The 20868-nt window shown below is 32.9% G+C and overlaps 2 protein-coding genes across 2 annotated transcripts; one reads left to right on the top strand and one right to left on the bottom strand.

Moving 5' to 3' along the window:
* Nucleotides 1-98: 98 nt before the first annotated feature.
* TRIADDRAFT_55823 (uncharacterized protein) lies at nucleotides 99-6754 on the top strand (the record flags this gene model as incomplete). The annotated part of the gene is made up of 17 exons (XM_002112077.1): nucleotides 99-352; nucleotides 1764-1839; nucleotides 2003-2071; nucleotides 2396-2509; nucleotides 2799-2907; nucleotides 2984-3042; nucleotides 3197-3248; nucleotides 3338-3432; nucleotides 3506-3586; nucleotides 3669-3738; nucleotides 3804-3880; nucleotides 3956-4045; nucleotides 4126-4196; nucleotides 4329-4494; nucleotides 4567-4623; nucleotides 4853-5050; nucleotides 5120-6754. The coding sequence occupies 17 exons, from the start codon at nucleotides 99-101 to the stop codon at nucleotides 6752-6754; spliced, it is 3273 nt and encodes a 1090-aa protein (XP_002112113.1).
* Nucleotides 6755-8178: 1424 nt separating this feature from the next.
* On the bottom strand, nucleotides 8179-20056 carry TRIADDRAFT_55822 (uncharacterized protein; the record flags this gene model as incomplete). The annotated part of the gene is made up of 19 exons (XM_002111576.1): nucleotides 8179-8401; nucleotides 9185-9300; nucleotides 9393-9513; nucleotides 9615-9715; nucleotides 9798-9839; nucleotides 9921-10043; nucleotides 10484-10669; nucleotides 11108-11206; nucleotides 11349-11553; nucleotides 12086-12249; nucleotides 12319-12426; nucleotides 12507-12557; nucleotides 12680-12850; nucleotides 13029-13114; nucleotides 13202-13262; nucleotides 13347-13486; nucleotides 14735-14847; nucleotides 15754-15829; nucleotides 19954-20056. 19 exons carry the CDS (start codon nucleotides 20054-20056, stop codon nucleotides 8179-8181), a joined length of 2289 nt encoding a protein of 762 aa, XP_002111612.1.
* Nucleotides 20057-20868: the final 812 nt, after the last annotated feature.

Genomic DNA, 20868 nt, shown 5'->3' with positions numbered 1-20868 from the left:
TTAATTTTCCTATTGCCTAGCCTATCAAGCCTATATTCCATCGCTTTATCGTTGAAAAGAGTGGATCAACAGAGCCAATTTCGATCGGAGTGGTTGTTATGGCTACTGCCATTCCTTTACGTGCATTGAATAATGTTAAATACGCCAAGAACGAATCGGCATTATCGGCCAAGACCAAACTGATTGATACTCGAGATCATTCCACTGCCGATGATTACTCATCCTTGACCGATGATGAATATACGGACGATGGTTTTGCAGCTTATAGTAACCGACAAGCTCATCGTAGAAGAAGAAATTCACGACTAGCCAATCTATTCTCGCCATCTTGTCTGACAGACTCTTTCACAAGGTAAGAAGAAAGCTGTTCAATGGAGTCATTGATAGTAGCATAGGTGGCGTTTAATGAATAACTCTAGTCATGAGAATTACAATCTACTGTACATCAAAGTAGGTCTACACAGATATTACTACACCAGTTCAATTTCTATCTTTCTACCTTATCGACTCAATAAATGGTACCAATAGAAGAATACGATAACGTGTACACAGTCAAATGATCTCATTGTGGTGGCCATCATTCAATGCAACATTGTTAACACTTCGTTGTACCATCTTGGATGAAGAAATTCAATCTAGACATGTCGATTGGACACGGTCTACAGTACAGTCTTACAAGTTGCAACTGTTTAAACGTCGGGAAATCATGACCAAAGACCCTATACTATAGTCGTTCTTTCTAATCCACGATTACTCGTACGTTTACAATTGACTGTAGTAAAGTAGCAATGTCCAATAAACTTGATCAACACTGCTTCATAAACTGTACGCGTAGACAGCGAACAATTACGTCAGTTGTCGCAGTAGGCTTTCAAACAACATCCAACTCATGCATTGCCAAAAGAATCACAACAACATCGTGACGGTATGGACACGGATATACTCAAGTAATATTCTAAATTTTACAACATAATGCAATAATGGATCGCCAGATCGCAACGTAGTATGGAGATTTGCTTGCTCTTATGATTTGTAAAAATGATAGCGAATGAATTTCGACTTTTATGTACAACTGCTTGTAGTACTGTACCATAACAACATCGATCAATTTCACTTCATCAAAACTGATAATCATTCTCCTTCTCAAATAATGACCATAATAGCAATTGCTTTATTTATCCAAAAGCTTGAGATTCAACTTTGCCATGCCTTTCAAGAAAGACCTTTATTAATTATTGATGCATCTGTTCCAAACCCATAATTACCGTGCATTGCATCCAAAGCGTATTGTTCGAAAAGTAACCATGCGACATAAGGACACCATTAACATACTTTCTTAAACAACTGATACAACTCATGTAGTCCGGATGAATGCAATGATAAATTAAGCCAATACTCTACTTTGATACGCGTGTTATTCCTCTACATTGTACATTATAATTAATTATTATGAATCATTCACCGTGTAAGTAATTATGGTAGACATGCGTACGTGCAGTAATTTGATCTGCTCTTCATAGCGATTTTAATATAGTCAATGCTCATACAGTTACGTCACATGATAAAGGTAGAAAACTATATACATTATCGTCTACCTGTTTATGTCTACATATTTTTATTCATTAATTATCGTACCATAGTTTAGAACACAAATGATTTCATGATCAATTATCCTACTACTACAGTATAGGCAATTCCTGATACGCTAGGCTAAATGTCACTGTCAAGCTTCTCTCTTATTCATAAGACTTGTCAATCTTTAGATGCTGTACAAAGATACGTAATATTTGTAAAGAAGAAAAAGAATATCATTCACGAAATATACAGATCGGCCAAGTGGTAAGATAATATACTTGTGATTGAGTGATTTGGATCGATTGGCATCACTTTCTAATGCAATACTTTTTATACATTTACACATTATATCCAAGAAAATAAAAAGTAGCATGAATTAAAAAATTAAAATTTACTTAAAACCATCTTATAATTCAATATTCTCTAGATTCAAGCGGATTATCCTCCAAATATCACTCGAAATCAAAAATATTCCGTATTTACTTTCCTTCCTTGTGTATGTATAACATACAAATAATGGACACACTTTATTGTTAATTGATTTATGTATATGATACAGTATACAGCATGTATATATTATAATATATAATAGATGCGGTTACTAACTGGATTTATATCATTTAATGAATTTATATTTGTATTTCAATCTTAGATTACAATAATAAATTGCAACACGTATACTGCCCAAAATAGAAATATTATATTGCTATATCGAATGTGCAATACGGAATATTGGAATGATAGCCGTATCTTACACGCTATTATGCGTATGCAATAGAACTTCGATAACCATAGTTTTCAACTTTCTATTTTTGAATAGGTATTATATGAACAATTCAGATTCTTCCTCAATTTTTATTTCTTGATGGTAGCACTATCACAATTTATTCCAGATTTAAAAATTGGCTATTTGTATACTTATTGGGGACCATTGGTAAGTAATAGTAGCAATGAATAACCGCAGATAGTATTCGACAGTTATTGCTTCACTGATGTAATCATGCTATTCTCTTGATATTATTATATTCTTTACATTACTGTAGATAACTTATTTTATTCTACATAAGTTTAAATATGCTTTCGTGCGGCATTACATAATAGATAGATCTTATATCATATTACACAGTAAATACTATATTTATCTATTTACACTTGTACAAAAATTACAATTATGCTGCTAGAAGACTTTTTTATAATAACAATTTAAAATATATCCTCCATAGACCTTTGTATTATTTGTTACAATGTGCCGTGAAGCTTTCGATGACTTTAAAAGATATCGAAGAGATCGTGAAATCAATAATCAATCATATAAGAAACTAACAAGAAGAGGTATGAATTTCCTATGATCGTTTACCAATGTTACTACGTTAATACAATAATGTAAATCTCTTTATTGTCAATATAGGGACTCAACCCGTTATGTGCAGTGAAATCGTTGTTGGCGACATTATCATGATTGATAAAGTAAGCTTAGGATTATGATAGTTGAGTAGATTATTGTAAAATACGAAATACCTGATGTAGCGGCAATTCGTTAAACTGAATATGATATTGATATCATGCAACCTAGTAGTCTAACCCTGCACTTATTTAAATACTCTGTTTACGTACTGTCTAGAATCAACGAGTACCCGCTGATATGGTTTTATTGCAGACAACCGAAAAAGGAGGTAGCTACAGTAATTAGAAAAGATGGAAACTGCTATTTTTACTAAAAACGATAAATTATACCCACATTCCTATTAACTATGGGATATAGGTGCATGCTTTATACGTACTGATCAACTCGATGGGGAAACAGATTGGAAATTAAGATTAGCCGTGGGAACATGTCAACAACTTCGCTCGAATAGGGTATAGAAATTATTTTTATTGTCTAAGCTATGGGTTCATCAGTAATATCATCCCTCTGTTATTAATTTTTTAGGAATTATTTTCAATAAACGCCTCGATTTATGCAGAAAAACCTCGAATGGATATCTATGACTTTGTAGGAACTTTTAATGAGGTTAACAGAAATACCAAGATTGTCCTATTCCTTTCTATAATATTACTATATTTTAAGAAAGACATTTTCGTACTAATATTAGAGTGATAACGAAATTCAAGAGCCTCTAAGTATCGAAAATACAATATGGGCCAATACAGTTGTTGCATCAGGTAACTCCATATGATTAAACCTTTTAATTCGTTAATTCTAACATTTTTAATCTGTGTTTCTGTAGGTCCTATTGTAGGGATTGTCATTTACACAGGACTTGAAACTAGAAGTTCAATGAATGCATCTAGTCCCCCAACAAAGGTACCATCTCTATCATAGTTAAATCTACCATTGTTTCAAGTAACCCAGATACTTTTTTATGGTTATACATTCTAGATTGGATTAATCGATATCGAAATTAATCAACTAACCAAAGTACTATTTATGGCTACTATTAGTTTAGCACTTTTGCTCGTAAGCTTGAAGGTCAGTTTCATGGCTTTACTATTATTTACACCTAGAATTGATCAAGTCAATACATTAACCATATAACTTATTTTCTTAAGGGCTTTCAAGGACCATGGTATCGTTACTTTTTTAGATTTATTTTACTATTTTCTTCAATCATCCCTATAAGGTACATGTCCATTATACCCAAGTTGACGATTTAGATTTAATCATTGCAATTTGGCCATTGATTACAGCGAGATTGGAATTCTATCTGTAACTCAAACGTGTTATTCTGAATTTTTTCTCTTAAATGAATTAGCCTAAGAGTAAATTTGGACATGGGCAAAATTGTCTATTCTTGGATGATCAATTCTGATAAAGAGATTCCTGGAACAGTCGTTCGCAGTAGTACAATTCCTGAAGAGCTTGGTAGAGTAGGTTACATCCTATCCGACAAAACGGGAACACTAACACAAAATGAGATGGTAAGGATGCTGATAGCATAAATTGTAAGCCTGAGATGCCTTTCTGACGCAGGAAACTTATGATTGGATTAGGTTTTTAAACGCCTACACACAGGCAATGTATCATTTGGTATAGAGAGCATGGAAGAGGTAATCTGTTCTTTCATGCTACCCTAGAAAATTATGCGTTAGTTAAGCGAACTAATTTTGATGGGTTGCATAGATCAAAGAATACTTACGTAGCCTATACATATCTTCGGCTTCCGATAGTGACAATGGTAGTGGCCTCTCGAGACGATCTAGGGTTCGAATAGGATACAATTTAATAAATTTTTTTCAAAACTTTGTTTGTAAAATTGAATATAAATTTTATTTATAGATGAGAAATCAGCCGTTAGAACAAGCTCATGAAGCGATCTTAGCGATCGCTCTATGTCACAACGTTACACCTGTAATCGCTAAAAGTTTCGATAACGTTGTCGACGATGACAGCATTTCTAGTGATGACGTCGATATTGAAGTTTCTCTTAGCGCTGACGACAACAGAATCGATTATCAAGCGTCAAGTCCAGATGAGGTATCAAATTTGTTTCTTGAAATATTCATGTTGCATAGCATATTAATTAGACTTTCTTACATAATTTAGATTGCTCTTGTCAAATGGACAGAATCAGTAGGGATTACGCTAGTGAAACGAGATCTTTCTACAATATGCTTGAGACTGCCTAATGGACAAATTTTGAGATACAGTATACTGCAATTGTTTCCCTTCACATCGGAGAGAAAACGAATGGGAATAATTCTGAAAGATCACACCAGTAATGAAATCTTTTTCCTGATGAAAGGTGCTGATGCTGTTATGTCAAATATAGTGCAATACAATGATTGGTTAGAAGAGGAATGTGGCAACATGGCAAGAGAAGGACTTCGAACGCTAGTTGTAGCGAAAAGAATTCTTACACAAGAATTATATAATGATTTTGATGCACGCTATTCTCAAGCAAAGTTAAGCGTTAATGAAAGAGCGGCGAAAGTGAGCGCTGTTATCGAGAGACTAGAAAAAGATATGAAACTATTATGCTTGACTGGTGTAGAAGATACATTGCAAGTTGATGTTCGACCGACTTTAGAGTTGGTAAGGAATGCTGGCATTAAAGTATGGATGTTAACAGGTGATAAGATGGAAACTGCAGCATGTATTGGTGTAAGCGCACGATTAATATCTAGAAATCAAGCAATTCATACTTTTAAGCAAGTTAATAATCGGCCTGAAGTAAGAATAGAACTGAATACCTTTAGAAGGAAAAATGATTGTGCATTAATTATACGCGGTGATACGCTAGATGTTTGCTTGCGATATTTTGAGCATGAATTTATGGAAGTAGCTTGTCAATGTTCAGCGGTAATTTGCTGTCGATGTTCACCAACTCAAAAAGCAAATATTGTACGACTGATTAAGAAACATACGCAACAACAAACATGCGCTATTGGAGACGGAGGAAATGATGTCAGTATGATACAAGTGGCGGATGTTGGTATTGGGATTGTTGGAAAAGAAGGTAAGCAAGCATCGCTAGCGTCGGATTTTTCTATAACGCAATTTAAATATATAGGGCGGTTATTGCTATGGCATGGTAGAAATAGTTATAAACGAACAGCATCATTAAGCCAATTTGTTATCCATCGAGGTCTAATAATATCTGTCATGCAAGCTGTCTTCTCGTCTATATTCTATTTCTCATCGGTTGCGCTTTATCAAGGCTTTCTCATGGTTGGCTATGCAACAATATATACCATGGCTCCAGTATTTTCTTTAGTTTTAGATGTTGATGTTTCTGCTGAAATTGCAATGACTTATCCGGAATTATATAAAGACCTATCTAAAGGACGTTCTTTATCTTATAAAACTTTTTTTATATGGATCTTGATTAGTATTTACCAAGGTGGAACAATTATGTGCGGTGCATTATTACTATTTGAGTCTGAATTTGCTCATATAGTATCAATCTCTTTCACTGCACTTATATTGACCGAGTTGCTCATGGTCGCTTTGACAATACGTACCTGGCATTGGGTAGTGATAGTATCGGAAATATTTAGCTTGGCTTTATACTTTTGTTCTATGTTGTTATTACGCAATTACTTTGATCTGAACTTTATAACATCCTTCAATTTTTTGTGGAAAGTAGTTGTATTAACAATTATTAGCTGTGTGCCATTGTATATATTAAAATTTTTACGAAGGAGGTTTGCACCACCGAGTTATGCTAAGTTAACCTAAAGAACAACGAGTTTGCTATTAAAATAATAACAATAGGCTCGTATGTTAACTATTACTGTATATGTTTGATTTTAGTCAGTGCAATAGTACCGTACATGTAATGTAAATGATTAATTAAATTATGCTTTATCATAGATCTGCTTAGTGTACAATAAGATCTTAAGGATGACTCTAAGAATTCTTTTATAATGTAGGAGATCTTAGCATTAAGAGATGTGTATAAAGTTGATAATTTTATATAGTGCTGGAACGGTAACTTTTTTAATATTGAAATTTCTACCAATTGTATACTGTAAAAAATATTGGGTAAAAATTAATTCCTATTGAAAGATCGATATCTATAATTGTAAATCAAGCGCAGATCTAACTTTGACTACTTTAATCTTTCAGTGATGATTGGTATCATTTTGGATTACATATAACAATAAGATACAGAAATATTTCCTCTATTTTTTCCGTTATTATTACAATAGAATGAGTATAAATTATTTTGTATATATATACTGTATGGATAGATGAAAAGTAGATATATATATATACTGAATGTACGAGTATATTACATATTGGATTACACAACACTTTGATCATTCTGATTAAAATAACGAGTAAAATGCGAGATTATACCTTTAGTATAGGCATATATATTACATATTTTCAGTGAATTATCCCATATAGTAATAAATATTATTATTATAACATCCAGAGTAAGCATTTTTTTTTAAATCACACAATAAATGGAAGTGATTAAGAAATTAGTCGGATTAAGTTTGCAAACTTTGTGGCAATACATTATATTAAGGCTTAGTTGATTTGAAGTGAGTAAAATATGACAATTAGGTGGATAAGGTGGCCGGATAATGATATTATTCGGTTGTTTGATATAAAATTTATGAGTATGGAGCACATCATTGACTTTAACAATATCGTAAATAGGTTCCTGTAAATTTTAAGTTTTACTAGGTATTATATGATATATAATACTTAAATTTTCCTCCTTTGCCCGATTAGTAATCACTAGAAATAGGAAAGTTAATAATAATTCATTAATAATTTAGCCATGAGGCCACCGTGTTTATCAATCAATCACTAGTTGAGCTTACATGGAGAAATACAGTAGCATAATATTGCACATCAGGATCTGGATCGTTAGCTAAGTTTGCAAGAGTTGATGTTAATTTACTTTGATTAAATGAATCCTGCTCTGAAGGATAGAGGTAAAAATCTGCAAGAAATTGTACATTTTATCATTAGAGCACTGCAATCAAAATGATCCCTGGATAGATTTGCTTTATTTCTTAGTTTGATTTTGTAATTACTACGAAATAACACTTTAAAAGCTTCCTATCAGTGGATAGATTTGTTTCACTTCTTAATTTGATTTGAAAAATGAAACTATTGATATTACTTTAAGCTATGATGTTTTACTAGACTATAGGATTAAAATTATGCAATAAGCAAAGAGTAATATCATGAAAGAAAGCTTTACCAATCTTGGATATTGTTTGGCTTAATGTTCTTGCAACTCCAAGCCGCACATTGGGTACTTTATCAGTGGCCAATTCAAGTAGGCTGGGCAGAAAACGAACTGCAAAATCTTCAGGAGTTTCACTTTGATTTTCAAGTAAACTTTGACATAAGTGGGTATACCTAGAATATATTTGAGAATAGTAAAGTTAACTCATGACAGCTATATTGACATAGAAAACCTTCAATATAAGTTAGTCTACTGCCTATTAGAATGGTTACACTTGAATAAGCTAAAATGATGCATTCTACTCAATTCTTCGTGCAATTAGTAGCATAGTGTTTATAAGAGTACTTTTATGCCGTTAAAAAATTATTGACGGAAATGTAGTTGATATTGTATCAGAATTCTGCCTAGGACTAGAAACGATGCTTTCTACCGAATTCTTCTTGTAACTGATAAAATAGTCTTTTAGAAATGTACTTTTACGGCGTTGAAATGCTAGTGAGAGAAATAAAGTTAATATCATAGCCGAATTCGCCTAGGAGTAAGAACCATACTATCTACTTAATTCTTCTTGTAATTAATAACATAATATTTTATATTACAATGAATGGCGTTGAAATGTTGGTAAAGGAAGTAAAGTTAATATTTTAACGAAATTCTACCTAGGACTAAAAACGATACTTTCTACCAAATTTTTCTTGTAATTAATAACATTGTGTTTTATAAATGTACTTTTACAAGCATGAAATATTGCTAATGGAAATAAAATTAATATCGTAACAGCATTCTGCCTAGGAATTATCGAAATACTCCAAGAAAAGCCAAAAAATATTTTCCTTATTAGAATAAGAACCGTAATAATAGCAGAAAGATTCTTTACTCTTAAATAGTAATCAGCATTCTACATGTCTATTACAACTCTAACCAAATATACCATAGGAAATTTTAAAGTAACTTACTCTTGGCGTCGTAACCAGTGTGGATGATTTGAAAATATAGTAACAATCTCCTGGCAAAAACTATCCCATAGTGTAAGATCTGAAAATTCTCGAAATCGCTTCATCAAATCGCAAATCTAAAATATCAATCATTGACCAGAAAGGATCATAAATTACTTGATTAGCGAATTCAAGATTGATTTTTTATTTTAATCTATTTTAAACTAACCAATACATTTGCTTTCTTGCGAACACTTGCTACCGAATCAGCAGCTAAATTTAAAGCTACAGGGCAAAAAAAGGTGTACAATTCTGCAGGAGGATAGATTTCTGATAGTAAAATAAGTTGCCTAATGTAGTATAATCATAAATAGGTAAAATGAGGGTTAAGATGATATCTTAAACAGTGTCCAGAAGAAATGAAGTATGATCATGTCGGATAAGTGCATACTGGATATAATCAAATCTCATCCTCCAGTTAGAGCTGGAATAAGAAGGGATAAACTCTTTCAATAATGGAAGATATTGAATTTGAATTTGGTAAGGCAGTAGCTATAAAAGGATAGGAATGAATTGATTTTTAGGAAAATAGCAGACTACAATATTGACAATGTTTCATTTCCCACTGTCTTACTTGAATAAATTGATGCAGATGTTTTAAAATGCCCATTCGAACCTAGTATAAGAGTTAATTAAAAATCGATGGATGAGCTAATAGAATTAAGATTATAGAGTATATACGAAAAAATATTGCAACCTCTTCTTTACTGTCTTGCATAAATTCATGGAATACGGGCACTAAATCTTTTGTAGTAATATCCATTCCAAGTATTAATGCCATATCGATAAAGGAATGAGCTAAAGTACGCCGAACTTTCACCTTTAAAAATAAATTTCAAGTCAACATTACTTTACAAACTAAATTTACATTTGCTACATCTTGATGAATAATTGTATGAACGTACTCTTTTTGTTAAAATGATCAAATAATAATTTTGTAGAAATACTATTAAGGAAATGAAATGAATATTTTTCGCTATCTTGAGGAAAGATTTATGAACGGATTCTTTCCATTAGAAATCGTCAAAATAAATTTGAAAGCAATATTACGCTGCATACGAAATGGAGATTTCCGTCATCTTAATAAATGATTTTATAAATGGGCACTTTTCATGAGAAATAAGATGGTGGAAACTACATGTAGATTTTTGGCCACTTTAACTATAGATTTGATGCAGAAAATATATTCTTTCCACTAGAAATGCTTCAATTTTGCAAAGATTAATACACAGTAAAAAGTAGAAAAGGGAGGAATCATACCTGTGGATTAATTGCCAAGGAAGCGTAGACACGTTTTAAATAGTGCCAATATCTTCTACCTAAAGCTAGTGTTACTGCTGGTAAGTTATAAGCGCAAAAATAGGGCAGCTGTACATCGACTTTTTCTATTACTTCCGGATTGACCATAGCTAAATAATTATCCAATAAAGTTTGCGGTATAAGATCCTAAAAAAATAGAGCAGATACATCTGTTATGACGCAATCTCGAACAAATCTTTAATCTAATTTATATAATGTTTAATGAAGGAAAGTCGTATTCCAATCTAAAAATTATTCCATCAAAAGTATTGCTACTACCTCTGAGTAGATACTAAATATAAAAAATATCGCAATAATTTTAATCATTGATCTTATTCAAGATATGCAGTAAGTAGAATACTAAAATAACAACGATGAATTAAGAATCATTATAGCAATGGCGGTGTTTCAAGTTATATTCTATCGAAAGAAGAATGGGCAGGAATAACTTGATCGAGATAGTCGAAAAATCTTTCAAGAGCTACTTCAAGGAAGAAAAATCTTTCTCCATCATCCTCAAGTTTGATTCAGGTTATCCATTACTGTTTCTTGCAGTTGATTTATTCGATTTAGAAGTAAACTTACTTGTTCGATAGCCTGGTCGCCATTATTGACCGATTTAGTAGAGAACAAGATTGGACTTGCTGAGATACTGCTATTTAAAGAGGAGGCTCGAGATCGGTTCTATGGAAGAGAGAGAATTGATTTGGTCTGATAGATCAATTAATGCTTAATTTTATCCACAAAAAATACCCTTCAAGGGTTAAAGTATAATTCAAATCAAGTGCTATACTCTAAATTGACTTTGTCCCAGCTATTAACGAACCTTTTTGACTGGATATGGTAAATTATTTATATCGCCATTATTATCAACTGTCATGGAAGCTAATTGATTGACAATATCGTCCACTGATTTATGCGTAAAATTTCCTAAAGTTCGAGTAGTAAATTGATTATTTCCATCTTGCCATGGGAATGGCAATTGTCCAGCTAAAGCACCAGTAATGCTACCAGTATCGATTGGATCAATCCTAAGATTTCAATTTTATAAGTAGTCATGAAAAAAATTGTGTTAGTAGCATCGTAAATCTTTTCTACTGTTATTTATAAGTCTGCAGTCGATCAATGAATTAAATCATTTTATTTTGAGTATTTCTCCTTTAGTTGTAAAAGCAGTATCTCTATCAGAACTCCTTTGTTTCGATCTGTTCGTTGACTATGTTATTGCATTTAAAATTGTTCTAATTGCATGTAAAATCGCTGTAATTGCTTTTATAACTAGTAACAAGTTGTTCTGCATTTTTAAAAACTTTTTGGTAAGTTGATTTTAAATCTTTTCTCTTTCAACCATCTAATCATTGATGTTGTCGCATCTAAAATCATTTTAAGTGCTTTTATAACGAATAGTAAGCAGTTACTATGCATTAAAAATGTTTAGTGAGTTGAATAATTTAATTTATCCTTTTCTTCTCGTTTCAAATTCAAAACCTCTGTCTCTACCACTCAATCTAAAGTAGAAATGCATCCAACTCATATCATAACATCGACAAATGTTCTACTTACGTAGCTATTCCTCCAATGAATTGATGATTTTGTAGATCTAAGTCAGGTAAAATTTTTCTAGCTAAATCAGTAGTATCGCTATTATTATTGGTAATAGTATTATCTTCGGAATCAACAAATGAAAAGATAAATTGGCCAAGAGATTTATAGGCTCCCATGCGTACCTATAAGAATTCCATATTATTAGATAGTTAAATTTATTGTCCAGTTTAATATTCTAGTTAAAGTCTTACCCATTTCGATTTATCTTGCAATAAATCGATTGCAATAGCAGCTAGAACGCTATGCCGGAGATGGAGTGAGACAGCGAAAGAAACAGCCATAATATTGTCAGCACAAGCCTACAAGGAATAGTAGTAATCCATTTATTCTTACATAATGATTCCCTTTTAGATATACTTCAAATGAAATTGAAATGAACCTTTCGCACTCCCCATATTTCATCACGGCTTAATTTGATAAAAATTGGTAGCTAAAATAGAGATGATTAGACAGTTCAATTGGAACTTTTAAAAATCTCGTAAGAAAGATTACTAATAGAACATAAACTTATACTGACAAAATAGGTAGAACTCTTATATAAGCATATCTTACGAGAATTTCTTCCGTTTTACTACTACCAATGGCATTGCAGATATCACCGATATTTTCAGCGCAAGCTTTGCGCATTTGTGAGAACTCATCTTTACATAATTGTTCAAATCGAGGCAAAATTGAACGCTGAGCAATTTCCTCCTCAATTTGTTGGGCCATCCTAGCCATAATCTACGGATATTTTGATATCATATTATTTTAATCATTAAAATATTACCTATACAGCGCTACCAATATCATCTTATTTTAAAATCTTTTAGCTACTAGCAAGGCATAAAATGAAATAGTATAGTAGCCTAATTGATGCCTCTATCCATTGCATATCTGAGAAAGGACAAGAAAGACATACACAGACAGATTCACAACGATTTTCATCACTGCAATCAGGATGACTCATTTCAAATAAAACTTGGCATATTTGGTCTTCAATATCCTCTATATTTTTTTTTAAATAATTAAACAACGAGTCAGAAAACAAATAAAATGTTTTATTATGCTAATAAAAATCGAATCAAGGATAACCTTGACTAATTAGATTTTTCATCAACATGACGATCAAGGTCGCCTGACTTATTTTTCTAACCTGAAATAAAGAAATAATTGCATATTAATAGAATATTTCGATAATAATTTACCTTGTCGATTATATATCAATTTTTATGCATACTTCTATGTAAGGATCCATTAAACTCTTTAATACAATAGGTAATAAGTAATCAGACATTGCCGTTGGCATCTGACAGTCTTGAACTAAATAATTGGCAACTTGAGGTATTTGTTCCATCATTTCAGCGCGAAGATTTGGACCTATCATATCATTAAGGGATAACGATACGTGGTTTGAAGAAAGTAGAAATTATAAGTACTCTTCAATATTGCCTAGATCTAGATATACTCTGTCCTCTAACAACATGATACATGAATTACTGCAACAATGCATTTTCATAGCGATAGCATTGGAATAATTGTATAACCCTGAAAAGTATCAACTCATGAGCGCCATGATATATCGCTTAGATTAAGATTGAGGAATTCGCAAAGAAGATAATTTATCCAAATTAAATACTAATAAAATTGTGATCAAGCAGTCATGGCAAAATGGGAATGGAAAAGACTGATACTTATGCACTACCGGATATATGTGCTAGTAAACTCTAGGCAAGTGAGCGAAGTGTAGTCATTTAAAATTAGCAATGTCACGAAATAATATCCAAATTAGCGTCAAAAATGGCTGTAGATATGGAGCGATAGATATAAATATAGATATGGAGAAATCAGGATCTCCAATTTTAACATAATACAGCAATAAAGTGTATTCATATGATTAATATTCTACTTAAAGCACTCGCATAGCCAACTAAAGCCCGTTTTTGCTCTCTACTCGGACTTTAGCTAGACATATCGATATGGCTATAACTATTCTACGCCATTCAATTTTCGATCTTATTGGAAGTATTCACGTTACAATTTATAGCACTAAACACTTGAGCACGATTAATTTAATGTCGCTTGGATCAAGCCTAATTCTATCCTGTAATAATATAACATGGAAAGGTCTGTAAGAAATGAATTTACGATCATATACAACTACTTGTGCTAAGTAAAGTAGACGTGAATGTCATCCTTTAAAATTAGCGGCGTGGTCATATTCTCCAATTAAGGCAAAAATAGAAGATTCAAAATGTACTATGAATATGATAAGCTAAGGGATGGAATGAATACAAATTTCAATCAATCGATATAGAAGGAGAAATCAAGAATCCATGAAAGACTGATGCAATGTTAATATATTGAAATAATTACAGTGTCAAGCAGAGTTTGGGAATGGAAAAAAATGGATGATGCGACTTATACAAGTTTAATATAGATAGCAGGAATAAAATCAAAATTTGCAAAATGAAATAAACTGGTGGCAAAGGAAAAAATAGACGTATTTTTCAGAAAGCAATCCACCGAATCATGAAACGAACAAACTTATGGCTCTAGACTTATATTATTTATTGCCGATATGATTCAATATAAAGGTTGGACAAAGAAAATTTCTCTTGAACTTACTGGCTTCTTCCATAAGTAAATCTAAACTTTCTAAAACTTGATTTAATTCTTGAAAATTGAGCGAGCTTTTAATAATATCCCACAGGTCTCTACTTTCGCCGGGATGAACATATCTAGATAGCAATCGGAGTCAATCAAAGTGATTCATTATGACAGTTTGTTTAGTACTAGAAATAAAATTGTATCCTATTTATGGTTGGTTATAAAACTGCTTCAAGGTTTAACGTGATTCCTTATACTAATGAAGTAAGTAGAATTAGCAAAGAATGTGACTGCTGACTCGATTTTTAACCCATACGGTGATTAAGAGAAACTTCGTTCGTAATGTCTTCCATGGAGTTGAAAATTTCTTCGCTACATAACTGAAGGCTACGATGATAAACTAGATTTTAGTCCATGCAGTTATTAGCCCTTAGCTTATTAATAAAGTCGATTTTTAAGCCATACGGTGATTAAGAGAAATTTCGTTCATAATGTCTTCCATGGAGTTGAAAATTTTTTCGCTACATAACTGAAGGCTACGATGACAAACTAGATTTTAATCCATGCAGTTAGTAGCGCTTAGTTTATCATGACTTGGATATCTGTGCGGTCGAAATTTCTTCACGAAAATATAGATACAGAAGCGAATGGATTTGCCGCAGCTTAGGCATTCTATGCTGAAGAACTTGTAATCTATCGCGTTCTGCTCATTTCTAACTACGATTTGAGAAATGAGAGAATTCTCTACTACTACTACCGTCATTGAAGGTAAAATCACTTTGCTCTATATCTTATCTTCTTCTCTTGTCTGTTGCTTGGATATGCTAGAGAACTTGCTTCGCCATGCAACGATAGTCAAGTATTCTCTTCAAATTTAGATTTTGAACTAATAATCTCCTTTAACAGAAATGGTTCTTCAAGTCAAATAGTATTGGGTTTTACAGTATGTTGGAAGGATAACGATGATACTACGATACTCTAATAAGATCGAGTTCATGGTGAAAGCTCCTTTAATAGGATTTAGTCTTGTTATTTACCTTTCTTCTTCATCAACGCTGGCAGCTTGTGTAAATTCATCGCGCTCCATTGGCCAGTAATTGCTACCATCGTGATCTAAAATAGCGATAAATGAAAAACAGAAATTCTATAGCGATCCTGAGATATTTTGTAACCTATAGGATATAACTCATTAAGTCTATCCAGCGGGATAGCAAACTTTTATAATATTTCGTATCCTGCTGCTTTTTGAACGCAAGTGCCTATCCCCAATTATTGAGTTGGCGCCTGTAGGCTACCGTCCATAACCGATCGCTGAGCATGGACGAATTGGTTTAATTAAGATTCTCTTGTTAAACACGGTGCTTGTCGGCTTTTTAGGGCAACATTTTAGGTCTTTACTACCCTTCCAAGGTATTGAGTAAATTATTTATTCCCCTATTGCCAAATTTCCTATTGCAATAGTTCTATTCGTGAAATAATGGTTAGCAGTAGCAGTTCTACTCGTATTTCGAATAACGAAATCAAGAGTAGGAATATTTCTTTTTACCGATCGAGAGAGGTAAATTGTTCTATTGCAACAGTTCTACTGCAAAATGATGGTCAGTCATAGCAGAGATGGGCAATATTTAGAATATATTGCAGAATCATGGCAGGAATGGTGTAACGTAGTTCTACGACACCTTGATATTGGCTGTGGTATTTCATTTCTATCCTTGGACAAACTTTATTCTACTGAAATTGACAATTCAGCGGTTAGGATTTGGAGATGCAATACAAGAATTTTTTCAATTCCTCACAACAAGCTAAAATCGTTATAGCTTGTCCATGAAGAGAAAATGACAAATGATGGGGATAAGAGGTATAGGAGCAAGATAGATTGGGAGAGGAAGAAGTAGATCGAATGGATTAGAGTATCGCTACGAGTAGAGGTAGCCAAGATACAACCGCCATCATGCTATCCAAGCATGGCTAACGAGCTTGTTGACATAAGTATAGACTGTAGCGTATAATGAGTCTAGAATTAGAATAGGACTGACTGACAAAGGTTTTCATTCCAACATCCAATCGAATATCCAATGAATTATTACTTTTTAAATCTGAAGATTGGATGACGAGGGAGTAAAACTATCGAAAGTGGTGAAGACAGCGAACAAGATTTTCTGCCCAAGATGGCCATGCTTTACAGTGGCATAAAAAAAAAAAAAAAATGCTCTCTAGTAATCTAAAGGAATTTCGTTTTTGTCTCTGATCAGGATATAATATTGGAATCAAACTTATTGATGGTCAGACATGAAAGGATAAACTCAACATGATATCATAGCAATGTTCACTTGATAATCTACTTATATAAGATCGAAAAAGATCCTTGGCAGCATTAGATAAAATGGCAAAGTTTTCATCGGTTTGAAGCTGTGGATCCATCAACAATCTGCAATATGTCAACAAGTGTTGCTCAAAGGCAAATGGAAATAGTAATAAGGTAGAAAACTCGGTCAATGCTTACGGGATCGGAAGGAAGGACTAGAATTAAATGATTAGATTGAATATTGAGCTTCAATTCAACGCTTTAAAACCCTTTTGGTTCAAGTAAAGTGGATTAATCATCGACTCATGCACGAAGAGTAAGGATGATTCTTCCTTACGATTCAGGAGACAATTTGGCAATGGATAGATCAACAAGTTAGTAATAATATTATTTATATCTGATCAATTAAAGTAGTCATGGTGATGTATAGTAAGGATTAAGGAAAGGAAAGGAATGGTTTGATTTTATATCTACCTAATATTCAACGTAGGAAAAGGCCTCCTTCTGAGGGCTAAGTAGGACAAATGACCAATTAGGATTGAAGGAGTCATAGCGATTCCTCTTTCCGCTCAGCCAGACCAATTGACAACGAATAGGTCAACAAGTCATGAATAAGATCATGAATTAATTAAAGTTAATGGAAACTGTTATGACGACAGCTAATGGAGATTAATGAAAGGCGTTGAATCATGAGATTCTCTTTTTCATTGCCATGCAAGATACTCAAATAGCTCTTGTGAAGACGAAGTGGATATAGAATCAATCCAATAGCAATGCGAGAAGATTCTCCTTCAATCTAAACAAATCATGGGCAACCGCTCGATCTTCAAATCGAGAATTACATTACCTAGCTATTGACACCTTTTAAAGCAGTAGTAGCAATGGATGATGAAGGCGGTGGGAAGAAATTAGATTCAAAGATTCATTTTGCACCGAGATCATAATCGAAACAGATCCATTGGTAATGAATTGATCTACGAATCGAGAATTCTATTGCATATTAAAGTAGTAATTGCAATCGATCTACGAATGGAAAAATTTATTTCTCATTAGAGGAGTAATCGCCATCGATGAGATCAATTGGCAACCGATCGATCTAAGAATCGAGAATCTTATTATGCATATGCATTATAAAGCTGTAGAAACGATCGATCTACGAATCGAGAATCTTATTACCCATTAAAGCAGTAGTAGCGATCGATCAGATTAATTGACAACCGATCATTCTCAGAATAGAGAATCTTATTATCCATTAAAGCAGAAGAAACGATTGATCGATCTACCAATCGGGTATCTTATTTCCCATTAAAGCAGTCGCAGTGATCGATGATAAGGAGAAAGGAAAGAAACTGGATCAATTGATTGAATTCTAAATCGAGATTGAATAATTCTCCTGGATTGATTTAATCGAAAAGTAACGAGGCAGAAGATTGTTTTGTAATTAAGAGAGACAAATTTACACCTAAATGATCAACAAAGTAAGAATATAGTCTCTACAGAAGGACTCAACGATAAATGATAAAGATTGCAGAAAGGAACTTTAGCCATGGATTCATTTATTAAACGAGATACAACCAATTTCCCTTAAGGAATAAATAGACTATAGATTGATTTAATTGGATAGGAATGCGAAAGAATTCTTTTTAAATCCAGTTAGGCAAATTTACACCCAATAGATCAACGAATGAAGAATCATGTCGCCCATGCTTGTGGTAGTAGCTATGGATAATGAGGATAAACTCCTCCACAAGACTGGAGAAATCATTGATTCTACGCCGCGGTAATCGGAGAGGATTCTTCTATTACTGAAGATTGGTAAATTTTACGACCCATAGATTAACGAGTGAAGAATAATTTCACACATTAAAGTCGTTATGATAGCGATGATGAGACTTAAATAAACTCCTCCTAAAGACTGCTGATATTTTTGATTCTATATAATAGTAATGAGAGAGGATTCCTTTTCAATTAAGATAGGCAAATCGAACTACCCATCGATCAACAAATGAAGAATATTATCACGGATGGATGTTGTCATGATGATGATAGATGATGGGAAAAGGATTCAATCATTTCATCTTTTAATATGAAACTACAATCAAATCATCAGAAAATACCTTGTTATCAAAACAAATGATTGATTAAACCGCAAGCAATAATAATGATTTGTCATTAACGAAATTTAACAAGATAAATTTCACTACCCGTAGATCAATAAATCAAGAACAAGTCAAATATCGTCATAGTGATGGATGATGAGGATTTAAGAAAGGAATGAAACCTTTCAAGTGGATGTTAAACTGCAATCGAATCGTCTGAATAACCTTGACCCATCTACATCAAGTAGACAAATAATCCATTAACATACAAACAGTAAGCATGATTCGTCTTTCATGCAGTTCAATAAGACAAATTTATCACCCTTAGATCAGCAAATGATTAATCGATTCTTGATATAAAGGGAAGAACAACGATCAAGGATGTGAAATTAGGAATAATAAAAGTGATCAAATCCAATTTAAAATTTTGATGAAAATTGATATGGACAAATCCTTGACTAGCCGTCTTACCCCATCATCAACGATGGAGAGGAAACCATAGCGTAACAAAATCAATCATCCATAAAGTAAGTATGAATAGCACAATAAATTTCACAATTTACTCAGAAAAACTCAAGTTGATCACTGATTAGCTGTTTAACAACAATCATGTTGAGAAAATTGAATCTGTTGATTTTATACAGTAGTTTAAGCAATAGATGTCATGGTGAGCTTTGGTAAAGTAATGGCTACGTAATTTTGATGTCATGATCGCTTCTTTTATTGGGCAGAAGAATAGGTTAAAAAGTGAATGTTATAGTATCCCGCAAGGTTAGACTATCTCCGTTTATCGAATTGGCTATGCCAATATGATAGGTTAGATATCGGCTTACCTGAATGGTAAGAATACGTTGAATTAAACCATGCTGCTGTTGATGTTGCTGCCTCTGTTGATGTTCTTGTCATGAGATTGAAGTCGGGATCATTAATGTCCATCATTGTAATTGCATGTTGGAATGGACTACACAGCCAACAATTACCATGCACAATAATATTACAAGGTGGCGTAGGAATAACGGTGTTTAGTCGATGAGAGAAGGGTAGGAAAAAATTGAGCAATTTAATTAGATTTAAGGATAGATGGTTGAGACTAAATCATTCTTGATCAACTGCAACCACAACGACGCCATGATGTTAAAGATACTACTCATGATTGACAGTAGTGAACATAAATAATAATAAGAAAAGTGGCTTATATCAACATATATAGAGAGAGGACGAGAGATGTCTATCTTCAAATTGTACTTCCTTCTATCTCTCTCACTCTCTCTCTCTCTCTAGACTGTATATACAATATATATTGTACATTAAGTGTACAATAGACGAAAGAATTTTGTGTACAGAAGGATAGCTAAATTGTATAATTGTATATATAGAGACTCTACTTGGATGTCAATCAATCAATCAATCAGAAATTCCAGAAAAAAGGAACTGTGGCTATTTAAATTATTGAAGCCCAGTCTTTGATTGAAACTTTTCAACACTAAATTAACTTGTCTTAATTATCAAATTACTTGAAATAGACTTCTACCCATGCTAATCTACTCATGGAAAGGAAATTGCCCTGGGTAGCCAGTTCTTTAATAATCAATAGAAAGGCAAGCAATCATTAGTATTCTATCTAAATGATTGAACGAGACATGAAAGATTGATTTTAATAGCAGTTATTCAACACTTTATTTTACAATCATGACGAATAAATAAGCAATCCTATGGAATTAATATAATGTACACACACATTGGTTACT

The sequence above is a fragment of the Trichoplax adhaerens genome, genomic scaffold (genome assembly GCF_000150275.1).
Source record: "Trichoplax adhaerens TRIADscaffold_4 genomic scaffold, whole genome shotgun sequence".
NCBI lineage: Eukaryota > Metazoa > Placozoa > Uniplacotomia > Trichoplacea > Trichoplacidae > Trichoplax > Trichoplax adhaerens.
This window is presented reverse-complemented; position numbering and strand designations above follow the sequence as displayed.